The sequence below is a fragment of the Perna viridis genome, chromosome 2 (assembly GCF_037379345.1).
Source record: "Perna viridis isolate PV_CMFRI_1.1 ecotype Kerala chromosome 2, ASM3737934v1, whole genome shotgun sequence".
Lineage (NCBI taxonomy): Eukaryota > Metazoa > Mollusca > Bivalvia > Mytilida > Mytilidae > Perna > Perna viridis.
Genome location: NC_142446.1, coordinates 64,505,616 through 64,521,785, shown reverse-complemented (window position 1 = coordinate 64,521,785; position 16,170 = coordinate 64,505,616). Strand labels below are relative to the sequence as shown.

General features: G+C 34.7%; 1 protein-coding gene and 1 long non-coding RNA gene across 5 annotated transcripts; one reads left to right on the top strand and one right to left on the bottom strand.

Annotated features, from left to right (window-relative positions):
- Positions 1–1,253: 1,253 nt before the first annotated feature.
- Positions 1,254–3,505, bottom strand: LOC148626470 (uncharacterized). The gene is made up of 3 exons (XR_015920077.1): positions 3,260–3,505; positions 2,593–2,669; positions 1,254–1,773 (listed from the first exon to the last, which is right to left on the bottom strand). It is a non-coding gene; the product is annotated as an uncharacterized LOC148626470 (long non-coding RNA).
- Positions 3,506–13,222: 9,717 nt separating this feature from the next.
- LOC148626469 (uncharacterized) lies at positions 13,223–16,170 on the top strand. Of its 4 annotated transcripts, XM_088570504.1 has the most exons (4): positions 13,223–13,332; positions 13,655–13,772; positions 14,205–14,224; positions 14,433–16,170. In XM_088570504.1, exon 4 carries the CDS (start codon positions 14,434–14,436, stop codon positions 16,150–16,152), a length of 1,719 nt encoding a protein of 572 aa, XP_088426630.1. In that variant the 5' UTR covers positions 13,223–13,332; positions 13,655–13,772; positions 14,205–14,224; position 14,433; the 3' UTR covers positions 16,153–16,170. The 4 variants fall into 4 exon arrangements, with proteins under 4 accessions (XP_088426630.1, XP_088426631.1, XP_088426632.1 ...); XM_088570505.1 differs by lacking the exon at positions 14,205–14,224; XM_088570506.1 differs by lacking the exon at positions 13,655–13,772 and having other exon boundaries at positions 13,255–13,332.

Sequence of the window (16,170 nt, the reverse complement as noted above, 5' to 3'; positions counted from 1 at the left end):
TGAACGGTTTCAATCTGGACTATCAATGTAGGTTACTCTGACCTCGTAGGACTTACTTATCAATGCTGACTGAACACAAATCTTCTGCGCAGATGCACTCAGTATTAATCTTCGCCTCTTTATGTTAATTTGCACAGTGCACTGGAAAGTTTATCACACGATGTTTTACACCCAATTACAGCAAAGCTAACTATTTTAGCGAAGGGGAACTGAACAATCCATTGTCGGACACAATCTAAAAGTCTCAAGCTAGCGTATGATGCCGTATAAATATGAGGACACCGGTGTCGTCCGAGGAATGACGGCTGAATGTTGAAGGTTTCGACATGCTCTTCATTAACCATTTATTTTTTCACGTACGTGTATGTATGACAAATGCATTAGATATCTAATGACATGTAATGCATGCATAATCTGGGCAGACTGTATTTCATATTCTAAAAAGAAACAGTGCGCAAATACCTAAATATTTGCACTAAAAATTTACTCTTGAAAATAAACTAAATCAAATCGGAAAGTGTTTTAACAAATAATAACGTTGTCCTGGTTATAATTTTAAGAGAATATTTATTTTTATGCAAATCAAGCCACAATAAATAATTACACATGAGGTACGTGTACATATATATATGTATTTACTTTAATCTACATGCAGTCTGTTGGCCGTGCTCTTCTATTTAAAGTTCCTTCATGTATTGAATTAATAAAAATGTCATAGGTGGTTTGAAGGGCCCGGAAAACACCCTAGGTATACTTGAAAAGTTTTATTGATTTATAGTATAGAAAATCCTACTTGTAATTTGAAACACATGTACGCTTTATACAGATGCTGATTGTCAAACACTGTTGTCAAAGCACAATTAATTTACCAGATGTAGTGATAATTTACCACTTGAAGTTAAGAATTCATGCAATCTAATGTAAACTCGATCGCAGTTGTAACAAGGTTCGTGACCCAATATAATACAACGTCTTGTTACTATGGAACAACCGAGGTTGGGGGGACTTCTGCTTTGCTTCGGTGTTGAAAGCTAACAAGTGTAAGCCAAACAACTACTTCCAAAGTACGCAATTTCCGACAGAAAGATTTTGAGCAATAATTCAATGACATGTTTCAGACTCTTTATCTAAATCGCACGTCACCGACACTTCGAATTAATGACTTTAAAAGTAGTACTTAAAAAAATCAATAATAAAATAAAAACAAAAAACAAAAACCAAAAAAATAAAAATTACCTTTTTTCGCCCAAATGAAAACGGTAGTGACTGTTAAAACGGTTCCGCAAGATACGAAAATCCTGCTTTTTCTGTCCGTTAACTCGCGACGTGACCCTTGCCACTCCTAATGTTGTACGTGTGTTAAGGAAGTTTCAGTTAAAAATGAAACATTAATAGTTGATGTGACAGCTGCATTTATACTTGCATACAAATACCCATTTAAAACGTAGAAACACTGAAGTGTTAACGGGTGATTTTTAAGGTCAAATCCTTTTTACTATAGTCTTTTACTTTCTGTTTAAACAACTATTCATTAGTATTGCAAATACTAAACCGTTGAAGTTGTGGTACGCAAATGCATGTACATTTCGTATAAATGAAACATTACTGCTCTTCGAAACAATGGTAATATATTTGCGTAAATGCATCTATTAATCGTCATGCTAACACTATCAAGAACCTCTTTTGATTTTGTCTCGTATTTGCTGAGGACGTACATCTGCGACCACAGGGACTTGTGTCAAATATGCAGCGTCTGGTAATACATATAAGTCTCTGAAAGACAAGCAGACAGTCAGGCAGTCAGACAAACACACAGACAGGCAGACAAGCAGAGAGGCGTTAAGTCAGGTAGCTAAAAAGGAAAGTTAATCCTGTCAATAATGCCTGGGTAACATTCTTATTTATTTGAAGACATATCCGATAGCATATTGCTGATTCTAAAACCCTTTTTGCGTGTGTAGGTCGCTTTTGAGATGTTCGCCGCGGCTAGCGCAACTTTCGCAATTGAGCACAGTGTAAATAAATTAACTTCTAAGTTTACAAATACATACATGTGTGTTAATGTCGAGTTGTGTGAACATGTGCTTCTGTCGCCGTTAACATGGTTAACAACCTTACACACACGTTCAAGCAAAGGCGTCGAATAAAAAACTAAACCAATTCCGACAGTCAAATTTTTACAGATAAGATCTGTTCTAAACTCTCAACCTAACTGCCAGAAGAGTCAGCTCTTCTAACAATTCCAACAGTCTTAGAGCAAAACCGGCTCTACGTGAACAGTTTAAGAGCCGGTTCTGCTAGAACCATTAGGAGAACAGACTCTATGAGAAATGTCAACAGTTGACAAGAGCCATTATTTTTACTAGTCTAAGAACCGTTTTAGAGCCAGCTCTACAAGAGCCGGTTTTGCTCGTGTCAAAAGAGCTGACTGTAGAACTGTGCTAGGACTGCTTTAAATTTGTAAGAGAACTGTTCGTCCAACAGTTCTGGGACAGTTTTTTAAAGAGGGTAGAAAATATTTCATCTGTATGAAGATTTATCAAGATTAGTATGTAGAATATGTCAAGTACAAAACTTATATGTATGATTTACCTTAAAGTTTAACCAGCAAAATGATTACAGATCTGTGCATTTCTCTTTTAGAATTCTAAAGACACTATATCTTCGCACTGCAAGAAATAATCCGTCGATTTAATGTGTAAAAATGTAATTGTAACTTAATAATCAATCCTGCATATCAATTTTAATCATAACTTGCTATTTATTTTAAAATTTTCTATTAATTAATCGTGTAACACAAAACTTTGCCGGACCTGTCAAACCTATCATTGACATGTATAACTTTACATCACTGCTTATCATGTTGTCAATTAACAATTGAATTTCAAATACGAATTGAAAGTTGTAATTTTAACCTTATCAAATTTCATATCTGATAAAAAATGGTATCAAGGACTAGAAAAAAAACATGCATTATTAATTTTTGCCTAAATTATTCCCAGCTAATAACAATCGTAACAACGTTGCTTTGAAACTGCGTCGTCTAGAAATATTGAATGTGCGCAAATAAAAACTCATGAATTGATGCCCCGACCAATCTCATGTACACGATTGATATATAGAAGACATGCTTCCATGGCAGAATCGGGAGGAGCAGGAGGAGGTTTCCGGAGCCTTATACCCCTCCACATGTTGTATATTTTTGTAATTTTGTGCAAACTTTAAGGATTGGTAAAAATATGCGAATTATAAAACATACCTCCCTTTTTAGAAATATATTTATGATTAGGAATCCTATTATAATCCAGTCTGTTCATAGTAAATTTAATGGCAGAACTACTGTATATACTTCCTAAATCCAACTCGGACTATTTATCGTACATCGTCAAGGTGGGCAGTGGAATGAAATACATCATGAATTATCTCCCTTTCATTGTGTTACAGAAAAAAAGAAAGTGAATTATAAGTTGCTATCTTAGTATGAACTCAAAATTTATGATATCAATTCGGAAAAATAATCATATATATATATTAATTTCCGATCTAAGGTAAATTAATATAGTTTTTTTATTGAAAGAGATGGAAATATTGTTTACAATACCATATAGTAAAATATAGTAGTTGTGGAAGCAAAATCAGCGTAGAAAAAAAAAGAAATCATTTTTTTCCAGTCATTACAATACTAGATCTAAGTCATATGTACACGAACTCTTTGGTGGGATTTCAATAATCTAAAGTATTCTAAACAGTATGCATGTACATCATGTATATACAAAATTAAAATGGACAGCGACTTGAACATGTTTGCGTGCTTGTGAAGGGATGGGGGGTTTTATATCAAACCAATTTTATTGTTTAATCTGTATGAAGACTTTAAAATTAACTTTTGTTGCTTCCAGCAAATGATTTGATTTGTTTGCTTGTTTGCTTGTTTGTTTGTTTGTTTTGTTTTTTGTTTGTTTGTTGTTTTTTTATGGAAAGCCAATGGAGCCAAAACACTTAATTCGAATATGTATATTATCAATTCTTAACTAAAAGTCTTACAGATCTTCAACGGTTAAAAGTAATAAATGTTGGATTTCAAAGTTGCAAATTATAATTTTTTAATCTAAAAAATATGGTTTAAGACAGTAACAACTTACAGATGAGATTTTACGAATTACGCATTAGATTTTACCGTCACTGTAGCCATTAAAACAAAAAGAAAAAAAAAACAGAAAAGATTCCACAAAGCACAATTTCAATCTCACGAGTTACGAATTGACAATATATATTATACGAATTAAATATTCTGACCCCGTTGGTTGCCCGCAATTTTAAAATGACAAAAAACAGATAAACAGCGACCTATCTATGTTGATATAAACGTAAATAGTATCTGATTACTGTATCAATTAAAATCGAGCTAAGTGGGGGTTTAAGTACAATCAAATCTGATAACCTTGAAAGTCAAAGAACACTTATTGAAACGTGGGCTTCCAAGTGGGAAAAAAATCGCGTTTGTATAATTTTTGTCTGCGTTCTCTTTTTAATACTTTAAGTATGTTCTCCTTGTTCAAGTATCTACTAGACGAAAGTTATCCGTTGGATAAAGGTTTAACCGACCGGAGTCAGGCCTGATCTTGAACTTATTCTTTGTTTTCCCTCTCCTACCATTTGTTATTCATTGTTATTGATTTTTTAAGGTTGGCGGAACGTTTTATTAATTGTAGATATTTAATGTGTGCCAAGACGAGAGCGTTTTATCAACTCTTTACACCCTGTTTTGTACTAGTCCGACAGGCGGAGCCGGAAGTGGAATGTGTCAGCTCCCAGAACCAATAAAGATCTGCATGTCATCCACTTAAACATGTCATAAAATGCATCAATCAAATTCGTCATTCATGCACCATGTTGTAACAAGTTATTTATTGGGGTTAGTGTTCACAAAACACTCAACGAAACTTTGCACTATGGAATATAGAAAAAAAACATGTTGGCAGGTGTTCAATATTCATATTAAAGTGAATTTAGTTCAAACTTATAGGCACTTACTATTGCTTTTAGTACAATTAAACGATGGTGTGCAAGACTTACTGCATATATATATAATCTTCAGGTTTCAGATATTCAAGAGTTTTAATGTCAATGTACTTATGTTCGTGCATTTTGTATAACTCAAAATTGTTTAACAATATCATAATAAAACCTGCAGACAAAGGCAGCACTGTAGTGATCATGGACAAATCCGCCTACATTAATGAGGCCGAGCGTCAACTGAAAGATGACCGGTTTTATATCAAATTAACAACAGACCCCACTCAATCCTTTGCGAACGAAATAAAAACTTAGTTAAACTAAATGTACGGAAATAACCACATTGACATTAATACGCTTGAATATCTCAAAGACCTATAGTCTCTGCTAACGGCCATCCAACAGACAAAATTTCGAAATTCGTGGACTTTCATCTACGCTCACATGTTGAAAAACTTCCATCATTTATGAAAGATACGACTAATTACTTACAGAAGATGCAGGCTCTGAATTCCCTTCCACCAAACACCACTCTGGTCACTATGGACGTGACATCTCTCTATACCAACATTCCTCACTCTGATGGTATCGAGGCTTATAGAGAAGTAAGGGACTCTCGGGAGGTTAAAGTTCCACCTACTGACTGCCTAGTCACTTTACTCACAATGGTTTTAAAAAAGAACAATTTTACTTTTAATGGAGACCATTATTTATAAGTAAATGTCACAGTTATGGGTACCAAAATGGCTCCGTCTTATGCCAATATTTTCATTGGAAAATTAGAAAAAGAACTACTTGAATCCTCTATAGAAAAGCCTCTGTCCTGGTATAGGTTTATTGACGACGTGGATATGAAGTGGACACATGACAAAGAAGAACTAAACTATTTTATCGCACGTGCCAACAATCAACACCCTTCAATTAAATTCACTCACGAAACATCTGCTACTAACATCTCATTCCTCGATACCTCTAGCACCTTATCGCAGGGGGGGGGTGGGGGGGTGGGGGGGAGAGCTCTCCATGGACCTATACTCCAAACCAACTGACACACATCAATATCTTATGTCTAAGAGATGTCATCCATCTCACCTGACTAAGAGTATACCATTTAGTCAAGCTCTTAGGCTAATGCGCATTTGTTCAAATGACGAATCCTTAAAAAAACGTCTAGGTCAACTGAAGAATAATTGAAGAAGAAGGGGATATAGATACAAGACCATCAAAGAAAGGTTAAAAAAATCACAATATCCTAAGAAGTAGTCTGTTACAGTACAAGGCAAAGAAAAAATGTAAAAGAACCCCTTGTATTCTAACATACCACCCCTGACTTAAAAACAGCCACAATACCATTCGTGACCACTGGGCCTCTGTCGAGAGAAACTCAACATTATAAGTTTTTCCCGAACCACCTATCATTGCCTTCTGACAGCCAGACAGTATGCGTAGTCTGCTTTTGAGGGCTGAAATATCTAAGCCCAACCTGACTCCAGGCGAGAGTCGCTCCTGTGGTGACAAAAGGTGCAAATGTTGCAACCAAATGCACAACTTGTCATCATTCACCAGCACAGTCAAGGGGAAACGCTACAAAATATTTTGTAACGTGCACTGCAAGAGTGCTAATGTAATATATTTGCTCCACTGTCCCATCTGTGGCCTACAATATGTTGGTTAATCTAAACAGCCTTTTCACAAGCGCTTGGACGGACACAGGAGCGAGCTAACAAAAAAGCCTTTACTCCAAGTGAGTCAACACTTCAGATTACCAAACCACTGCCTCGATGATTTCAACAAAATGAAAATGTTCATCGTGGAACAAAACACGGTCTGGAGCGATCTACAGAGAGTGAAGCTGGAGGGATTTTGGATAAAAGAACTCCGTGTTTTACACCCACACGGAATTAACAAAAAAATCATTAAGTTCTTCCTATTTTGTAGTTTCATATTACAGTGTTTGTAAATATTCTTAATTTTATAGTCCAGTGTTCAAAATCAACACACAACATGTGTCTATAACACAATGTTCGAGGTCTTCGTTAACTGTCAATAAAATGTGTACGCTACAGGTATTCACCTGCTGAGGTAGTGAGTTGTGTTCACAGACCATTTACTTTCATACACAGTCAGTTTATTTAAGGCACCGAAGAAGGTCATTTGTTGACTGAAAATTTTGCTCATTATATATTTTATTATAGTGTATTAACATCTTTATCGGTATAGTTGTACAACCCTTTAGACTATATATATATGGACTTTGTGCAGGCTGTGTCGCCAAAGATGTGACAGCGGTAAGAGTTCGAGTCCCGTGGAGGGAACGACAAAAAATTTGACAGTCATATGTTAGAACTGTCAAATTTGCGATGCAATTTTTGGTCGTTCACTCCGTGGGACTCGAACTAATGAAAACGTAGCCCCTAAACAACATTAAACACGGGTTCAGCGAAATAGTTGCTCCATTATACTCCATCAAACATAAAAAGTGAAAACGAAACAATACATACAGAGGCCAGAAATTCCTGACTTGGGACAAGCACATTCAAGCCAATAAAATGCCCCGGAGTTAAAGTACTTGGGCGTGATCACAACCCTCCCCCTTTTAAATCTGGCCACTGTGGAAACAAATATTACTCAATTAAACACACCTAAAATCAGTTCAAAAAGGTCTGAATCCCTTGATACAATGGAAATAAAGAAACTGAATATAATTACACAAATGTACAATATAAGGACTACTATCATTTAACTGACACGACAGCTCCAGATCACCCGTTTAAACCTAAAGTTTCTATGTAAAGACACTATAAGCGAGTCAATGCTGCATTTAACGACTTAACAATGTATGCACGGCAGAACAGGTCGTATCTATCTTTTATAATGGTGAAAATGTACACGAAAATTTCAAAAATATTAAAAATTACTTCATTTTACCGATTCCATTTTTTTCATATTTTTCGCTTTTTATGCCCTTTTTCAATTTCAAAAAACGTTCAACATCCTACCAAATTTGAATGGTTTACTGTTCCTTCTACTTATCATGTTACTAATTCTACTTCTGGGTCGTCTGGTATCATGTCACTAATTCTACATCTGGGTCGTCTGATATACGTGGTCTGAAACGAATCACTTGTTGCAAACTAATGATAAAACACGAATCTGTGGTTTGGGAACAAACCTCGTTATGGTATGCACCTCCTATGCTCCATCCAAATACCGAAGAACAATTTCATAGTAGTCGTTGTAGGAGTGAATTGAACAGTTGACCTCTGGCAAAACTACCCAAAGACGTTATTTGAAGCTTTCTTCTGATCCTACCAAATGAGGCGGAATTGCATAAGTGTATCATAAGGTTTGGACAATGCCATATCGTTTTGAAGTCTTTGAAGTACAAATAATTGTATATTTACTAAATGAGACACACCTTCTTATAGTAGTTTACAAGCACTTTAAACTCCGTAACTTACCATCAACTTGTAAGAGCATCGTTGATTCATTCATGCACTTCTGTGTTTTAATCATGCAGCCACATCCGGAATTTTAAGTGAACACTATATAGGATTAGTTACATGTATCTGTTATTCACATGCACGTATCGAAACCATAATTATTGAAAAAATGTCATTAAAAATATTTAATTGATCTGTTTTGTTGTTGTAGTTGTTGTTGTCTTTTGTTTCAATGACTATTGAATTATTAAATCCAGTCGAACCCAACATTGCAATTTGAAATACCTGTACGAAATAAGGAATATGGCAGCTAATTTTATTTTTATTGTTCATGTATATATCTTTTATTTGCTAGTTTGTGGAGTCCGAGTTGCTCCTTTGCTTTTGTTACTTTGTATGTATGATTTTAGTTACTTTATGTTCTTTGTTGTGTATGTCTGGTTTCCACGTCTGGTCTTTGTCCCTGGATTACATTCTTTTGATTACCGCTATAACCTTGGTTCCCTTGATTACTCTTCTACTATTTCATATCTCATCTCCCCTTCCTGATTTGAGATCTGAATTCGGTAATTTTGTTAAATATCTTTGTTTGAAAACATTTCAGTGGCAGGTACATATGACTAAAAAGCGACTTATGATTATGATTACAATACTTTTGTTGTAACCTTGGTTGTCTTGAGGTAACAGAAGTAAATTGATGAAGGGAGTAACCACTAATGTCTTGATTCCTAAGAGGGCTGTAAGATGAATTGTTATGTCATAAATTCAATTAAGTTGCAAATTATACTAAATTAGATCTCGTATTTGCTCTCCGTTAATTGATATGTGCATGTCACACGCGACATAACAGTTAACGGGGAACAAGTGCGAGATCTAATTGTAATTAGATTGAAATTATACTACTTTTTTTTTTAACTTTAATTGTGTTATTTTGACATGATCTGGACTTTTTTTTTATCATACATGTACTAAATACAGTTTAAGTTACAAGAGATTACTTGTCCAGAGGCGGATCCAGAGACTTTGAAAAAAGGGTTGTTCCAGACAATAATTTGCTTACTTATGCCAACATTATGAGCGAAAATAACATTTATTTCCAAAAAGAGGGGATTTGCCCCCTCCCTGCTAACCATTCCTCGGAATCCACACTCAATCTAATGCTATGCATTCATTCTGCCACTTTATTCAGTCTACATGACTTTTGTACTTGCTTATCTTGGATAATTATTACATCAGTTCTTGAGTCTTTATTTCCAAGGTTGCCCATTTGGGTTTTCAATATCGGCTTCGTGACTGCAGTACTATTGTACCATAAAACATGGTTCTGGAAAACAGCATGATCGATCGATATTATGAAATATTCATCTAACGCCCGTGTATCGTGTACCCATCAAGTAAAGATTAATAGCTTATTTGGAACATAACATTAACTATTCATATGTATAGTGTCTGAATTTCAGTATTAACGCTAAATTTTCCTGATTTCTAAAGCAAGTAAAACGAATCGTTTGAAAAAAAGTTTAATCTTATAAATCGATTTATTTATCGAACTTATTAAAGTACATGTATTTTACAGGGAACCTTTCACTGGAAAGAAATGTTTACGAAAGTTTTTTTTTCGGGAAATATTTTTCTAAACCGAGGTACTCGGCCTACTTTGAACGAGATCGGTATATCATACTAAACTGGGGTTAAAGTGGGTTTGCGTGTTATTTTACGAGACTTTAGACTACAGCGAGCTTCTTCCAATACAAACGTTCCAATAGGATTTCGAAAAATAAGGCAGAACCCCCACCCCCCCACCCCAAGAAAAACAAATAAATAAATGTCGAAAGATGAAGCTGATAGCACAGAAATTAATATGCAAAAAATATAATGAGTGAATATGATTCGAGCAGTTTTTCCTCTCGGTGTGTATTCTTGTTTAGTTAGTTCATTTATCATTATTTATGATGATTTATGCTTTGTGGTATTTTGTCAGTATTTTGGGACTTGTATTTGCCCACCCCTATATTATGGATGAAATGTTCTTTGTTATAATAATGACCTTTTCTCTATTGTTACTGTCACTGGATTTTCATTTTTTTTGAGTTTGAAAACAAACGGCACTATCTAGATTTATTTTGCGACATAAGTCTAGTCCTACTCGACATGATTCTAGTCCTATTCGAAAAAAAAATCCTACATTTTTTTGGCTATTGACAAATATCGTGTAAATAACGTTTGTACCTCGGGAATATGTTAAACACTTTTTTTAGATAGTTTTAGTTTAAAACATCAAACACGGTGTGTGGTGACCTGTAGACATTTATTAAAGGAATAAGAAACGATAAACACAAAGTTTACATTATCCTGCAAGATGACCCGCCTTTATTTAAAACATCATCCGAGCAATAATTACATTTTCAAGTACATGCAGTGGATTGAAATTCGGATTAATTTGACCATCCCTTTATATAAATATTTAAAGTGAATAAGAGTATCATATACATATATCTACTTCCCGAATTTTTAATTGTTTAACGTATGTACTATATCAAAAGCTACGTATTCACCAGTATTATATATCATGCGCTTGAAACAAATTAACCTCGAAATGCAAAGCGTTACTTAATGAATCCGTTTGGAATTTGATGAATGTGCATGTACATTTTGAATAATGGCCTTTAATACGATATTACAAAAAAATGTACTTATAAGTTCCTCAGATCAGCGTCCTTTAACTTAAATCGGCGCCTAATGTTCAAATACTTGTCACGATTTTGATAGACACAAACAGCGTAATTTTTCTATGTAGAATATCCGGAACTGCATGCATATTGTAAATTTACAAAAGTACGTCTTGTACAATGTACACGAACATGAACGCTGTAATTTGGTACATGAAGAAACAAAACTGACGGCTTAAGTTTCATTAATTGAATATCCAGTGACCACAAAATTACATTTCTATTCTAAATCTTCAACAGATTCCACAGTTATTATTTTGACTTTATCATTGGTATTTCGCCTTAAGTTACGTGTAGAATCTTTCTTGGCAATCCCGCCTGTTCTTGTGACATCGACTGTGTCTGTTAGCTTTGTACACGTCGTAGATTCCATGTCTGTCACACAAGTATCGTCCGTTATTGAACATTTTGCTTTTCTTATTCCTGGTCTTTTCTGAAATGCCGTAGTATTTGACTGAGTTATTCCCATCTCAATGGCAACAGGATTTTTGATATCACCAATATATTTATACGAACTCAACTGTTAACCATGAACTAATGAAGTCCAGTAATATTACATATGTATTATATTAATGTAAAGTTTTGATACCAAAAACAGCAAAAATTGGCCTTTTTTACCTGAAGAGAAAAAGGTCAACAATCCAAAGGCAAACTCAAATGATGAATTTTACCACTCTTGTTTCACAAAATGAAACTAAATGCACATATATCTCGATTCAGGCATGTATGTACAATATAACATATATAATGGAGCTATAAAGAAGTTCTTTATGCATGTTACCTTTCCATTTCTGTGTTACAACCGTTTCGTCAGAATAGGTTATCAAAGATGTATCCAATGGAACCGTTGGGGTGGCGAATTACATCAATTATGTATTAGTGTTTGGATAAAGATAAATTAATTCCCAACAAGAAGGTCTTTGAAGAAATCTTGATATATTGTTTTGACCTTGCTTTTATGTAGTAATTATTTCATTGCACATGCACTTGGACATACTTCCGGTTGGTTTCTATATTGGAGTGAGCCAGGCAAAGACGTGTGCAGATTACATAGTAAGACTCAGTAAATGGAATACAATTGTACATTATCAATAAGGACAATTCAGTATACTATCAATGTAGACTGAGTACATGTTCAGTATAAGTTTCGAAAACAAAATATATGTTGAATTTGAAATAAGAAGTTCCAATTCATTCCTGCGCGCAAAAAAAGGGGGGCTTTGACGAATAAGTTTTAGATCGGGTAGAGGGGACATTAAGATATAAAAAAGGGAGATATCATGTTGCACTGCAATGGAAGCCGTCGTTACCGACACACCATAGAACACAGAATCATAGAATATCAAGTTGGATAAGTAATACTGGTTAAATTTTCAGGCTGAAATGATTCAGTATATTTAGTGCATGGAAAGATTGACATTAGTTTTAACGATTCATGTCGCCGAGCACGACAGGGGCGACTCTAGTATTTATAATTCTATGGAGGAATTTCACATTCACTCCCTTTTCTGAAAAAAAAATGTTAACATTATGGTCACCTGAGTAAGACTGACGCAAGATCGAAAAAAATGCCTTGGGGGTGAAATTTAGAGAAACTCTAACTAAATTATTTCTACGAATTTAGAATGAAACGTTGCCATCCAAGCATTTGAGATGTCTTCCGTGTATGACAATGTACATGTATTTCATGCCCATTTTAACAGCAATTTATCAATCAATCAATCAATCAATCAATCAATTGATCTATCATATCATGTTTTTTTTGTTTAGGCACACGAGGCACATACAGTAACTACTTGATCGCCTGACCGTATGAAGTTCACATCGCTACCTGCTAGTCAACAGATAACAATTGGTTTGAAAATGAAAATAAATTAATGTAGTAAAAGTAAATTTAAGTACTTTATATATTGACATGTACATATGCATAATGAAAAACAGAAATAAAAGTCTTAATCTGAAACAATTATACATGTACTTAAAGGATAACAAAAGAATTTCAAACATTGAAGACTATTTTTTATAGATTTTAAAGTTTTCTGATGAATCATATTAAACCATAAATTGAAACAGTTTGCACACCTGAGGTATTTTACCTGTCGTCGTGACCTACACGTTGTAAAAATATGTAGATAACATATCAGGTAAGCAACCATTTTCAATATACATATACATTTTACAAAGTTCAAATTTAAGGTCTATTTTTTATTTCTCCAGAAATTTGGAAAATTAGAGCTTTCTTTATGGTATGGGTGTTTGCCCATCATTAAAGACCTTTTGGTGACTTGTATAACTTATAATTGTTCGTTGAATGACTTTTGGTGGACGACCGTCTCTTTGGCAATCATACCACATCTCATATTTTGTACATGTATATCATTCATGAAACACTTTGATCAATGCACTGCCCTAAACCCCACTCTGTATGTATACAATGTAATTGATTCGAAGATTTTTCGATTACAGAGTGAGACAGAATTTTTTCCAGCTATATATACTACTTCTTTAAAACGCATGGAAAATAATAAGGAAAGCACTTAACCAGAATAAAGGCCATTCAAACAGATACTCTGTTTACTCTAAGGTCTGTTTGTGCAAGTTTCACTGGCTAATCCCATCTGTTAACTTTGCACTTTTAACTTCATATCCAGAGTTTGAATTAAGTTTCAGTGCATCAAGTAGATATATGTATTTGATTAAGTTAAAGTGGCAAGATGAACCTTTTTTTCTTTCCAAAAGCTTCCTTACATGCACCCATTTGCGAGTAGTCTCATCCACAGGTGATTGCATATGCTTATGTACACATGTACATATATTTATACCTCATTGTACGGATATTTCAAGTATTATTTATGATAAGGTAAATCTACAATGTTTGAGACACAACCCAAAGGTGAATAACCTTTCATCAAACATTATGTTAATCTTTTAGTTATTTAAAAACGATATTAAGTTTAACGGGTACACTGACCTGTTTTGTTTTATTTACAATTGTAGCAATTTTCTCATTTTTTAGGAAGTGGAAATTACTTCAAAGTAAGTAAACATATTATGATCACAGACGGTTTTTAATTTAATGTCGCTTATTCTTACATATACATATTACCAAACGAAGAGTTTCTGCGTGTATACCTGCAGTAAATGTATGTTATAATTTATGAACCTATATTATACATGTGTACTAATTTTTTTCTTTTTCCAATTGACATTAATTTTGTTAAAAAAATAACTTCAATATTTGTAGAATGAGTGTTCCGAGTAGAATTGCTGAATGTGGACCGTGTCAACGAGACACCAAACGTAAACTATCGAGTTTCTGGTGTGTGGAATGTAACGAGGGTCTGTGTTTAGCGTGCAAGAAAGCTCACTCTCTTCTTAAAACCACTGGTGACCACCATTTGATAGAAAATGAGAGATCAAGACCAGACTCTATATCTCTCGCCGACGTGACTGATTTACAGAAATGTAAGTTTCACGAACAATGCATTATAGAACAGTTCTGCAATAATCATTCGACGCCGTGTTGTAGTCGCTGCGTCGAGGAGACTCATATTTCCTGCAAGGACATTGAGCCGCTTTCAGCAGCCGCAAAGAGTACAGACATAAGTAAGGCATGCGTTAACACCATATCACGATTCGATAAGTTGTTAAAGTCATTATGTGTTGTCAAGCAGGGCAAAGTTGTAAACATTGCTGACTTTAAACATTCCGACCAGGAAGTGAAAAACAAAATTGAAACAATGAGAAACGATCTGTTGGTCAAAATTAAGGGACTGACAGAGACGCTGATACAAACCTCGCATGAGCTGAGAGAATCTAACTTATCGACATTAAATGGGGATTTAAAAAGTGTTGTGGTTAAAATAGAAGACTTGGAACATAAAAAGAAACAATTACAGTTATTCAGTCAAAATGGAACAGACGAACATACATTTTTGCTACTTCGTAAACTCAAATTAGAGCTGGCAGCTTACGAAGCATACATTCGACAAGAAATAGAAACTTCTGAAAATAAAATAATTCATTTTGAACCAAACACTAGCATTATGTCGTGTTTAAATTTAGAATCCCTCGGGCATGTTCGTATTAAAACAGAGCCCTCCGATTTGTCACTGAAACTTTCGGAAAAGGAGATGGAAAAAGATGAATTGGGCGACACTGATTCATTAGAAGGCGTTTTAACTCTACAGAAAACTTCTGAGTTTGAAATTGACGTTGAAGGTTTTATTTCAGGTATGTGTGCAACTGATGACGATTTAATTGTGCTCTGTGTTCGCGGAACTAACAAGCTACTTCTATTTACACTCTCAGGAAAACCTAAGGGTGAAATAACAGTAAGCGGGAATCCGTTTAATGTGACTCGAGTTCATGGAACGGAGAAGGTAGTTGTTGTGTTACCAGACACATCTCAACTACAGCTTGTTGACACAGACCTTCAGAAAGCTGAGAATGTGATCGACCTTCCAGAGAAATGTTGGTCTGTGACCGTTATTAAGAACAAACTTCTTATTGCCGGAGGAGAAAAATGCTTACACGTGCTCAACGTAAAAGGCGAAAAACTCGACGAAATATTAAAACCAGAGCATGGACGTACTTACTCTTTGTCTTTCACAGGTGATAAGTTTGTCTATTGTTCCGATAAGTATTGTAAAAATGGAACCGTTTATTGCATTACTGATGAAGGTAAACCAGTCATACAATACGAAAACTCAAATCTTAAAACTCCAACTGAAGTTACAACTGACAAAAACGGTAATATTTATATATGTGATCTCGATTCGAACAATGTACAGAGATACACGGAAACAGGTGACCTCATAGATGTTCCGGTGAAAGGTGATGACGTTGTAGAACCAAGATCTGTCTGTTTTACCAAAAACAAATCTCATTTAGCAATATCCAATAACAATGGAAAGACCGTGTTCGTCTATGAATGTATATTTGACCAAACTGGTAATAAATAGAAAATTTTCGTTTATAAA